The sequence below is a fragment of the Pteropus vampyrus genome, unplaced genomic scaffold, assembly GCF_000151845.1.
Source record: "Pteropus vampyrus isolate Shadow unplaced genomic scaffold, Pvam_2.0 Scaffold36, whole genome shotgun sequence".
NCBI classification, from domain to species: Eukaryota; Metazoa; Chordata; class Mammalia; order Chiroptera; family Pteropodidae; genus Pteropus; species Pteropus vampyrus.
In genome coordinates, this window is record NW_011888817.1 from 488,805 (window position 1) to 490,440 (window position 1,636).

Consider the following 1,636-nt stretch of genomic DNA (forward strand, 5'->3'; position numbering starts at 1 on the left):
CACACCAGCAGTGCCTGGGGCAGTGCGTGTACACACACACACTCACACACAGTTTGCCAATGAATTGCTTTATTCAGAAGAGACCCCGGGACAGTAGCTGGTGCTGCTAAACAAGTGCTAAACAGGAAGCTGGACTTGGAGGAGAACAGTGGAAATAAGGAATCCTCCTACTGCCCAAGGAGGAGGGGGAAAAGGGGCCAGGCATGCACGCCCAGGGCTTCTCATTCTGGGTAGAAGCCTTCTATCTGGGGATCAAAGAGTTCCTGGCTTGTCTCTAGGATGGGCGAGGGGTGTTTCCTTCATTGCCGGTGGGGAGGAGCTAGAGAAGGAAATTCAGCATTGCGTGGTGTGGTGAGGCTTCCAGGGTTAGGGGACTCTCAGCACCTGAGGGCCTTCCCAGTGCACTGCTTATTGTAGTATTGATACTTTTTATTATAGGTTTTCTGGTTTCTTGCAAAACAGAAGGCAGCCACTTTATCACATTGACACAGTTGTCTCCTACCATAGTCCTGTTTTGCTGAAATCACAAGAAAATAAACACTGAATGGGGTGGGGGTTGTTAATAGTCTATGGCTCTTCGTGGGAACCTTGGGGTAGAAGGCACAGTCCCTGTCCTCCAGAAACTTCTAGTCTGAGACAAGCACCTATGCTTCAAGTGTTTCTGACTTATGAAGAGACAGAGTTTCTTCTGTCCTTGGGAAGGCAGGACCCAGTCTGATGGGGACGCCAGCAGCCAAGCACCAGGAGACTCTGTGAAACGCCTTCCTGACAGCCACTGTTTCTTTCTTCTTGTTAACAGATGCGTCCAGGTGCAAAGCTCCAGCCCCTGGGGCCTGGGGATGGGTCATGATTGGTGTGAGCCAGTCATGGTCATCCCTTTCACCTTTGCAATGATGGGTCTCTGGTTGCACCTGACCTTGTGCACATGGCCAGTGCTCCAGAAAGGGAAGTCACCTGGGGCCTTTGGGAAGGATTAATTTCCTCCTAAAGGAAAGCCTCTTTTTCAGGATGAGGCCATGAGGCTTGGAGCTGCAGCATGCGTCTTGGTATCACATTGCCGACACGGCAGAGCAGATTGGGAGAAGGCTGGGTCCTTGACGCCGCAGTGGAGAAGCTGCTCTAGCCCTAGCACTGCCCTCTTCCAGACTTCTGTTATGCGAGAGTCAGACTTCCCCAGTATCCGAGCCTCTCTTAGCTGGGCGTCTTATTGCTTATAACCCAAAGCCTGCTAAAGAAACATGACCCTACAGAGAGGTCACGATAGAGAGAAATAACTTCCCATCTCAAAGAACGCAGGCTGTTGGGTGAGAGCCTGTGCTTTCTCCGAATCCCACGGTGGATCTGCTGTCTCTGGGCACTGGGCAAACCCATGCAGTGACCACCCAGTTCTCCCCTCCCCTTCAGAGTCAGACTTTCTCTGGAATGGTGTCTACACTTAACTGTCTCAGCTTCACTTCCTGCTCACTCCCCAACCCACTCTGATCTGGCTTTGCCCTCACACTGCATGTGAACAGCCCGCACTGAGGTCCTCAGGGGTCTTTCTACCTCTAAATCCAAGGTGGCTTTTCAGCCCTTATCCCGGAGACCCCTCTGTTAAAGTGGCTGCTGTTAATCACCTCTTTGTCAGCTCCTGGAC

General features: G+C 51.8%; 1 protein-coding gene across 1 annotated transcript in view; it reads right to left on the minus strand.

Annotated features, from left to right (window-relative positions):
• Nucleotides 1-377: 377 nt before the first annotated feature.
• PLA2G2A (phospholipase A2 group IIA) overlaps nucleotides 378-1,636 on the minus strand; it is a 5,664-nt gene continuing 4,405 nt past the window's right edge. Inside the window, exon 4 of the mRNA XM_011358014.1 lies at nucleotides 378-517. Coding sequence (XP_011356316.1) covers nucleotides 378-517 — 140 coding nt within the window. The remainder of the gene's footprint in view (nucleotides 518-1,636) is intronic.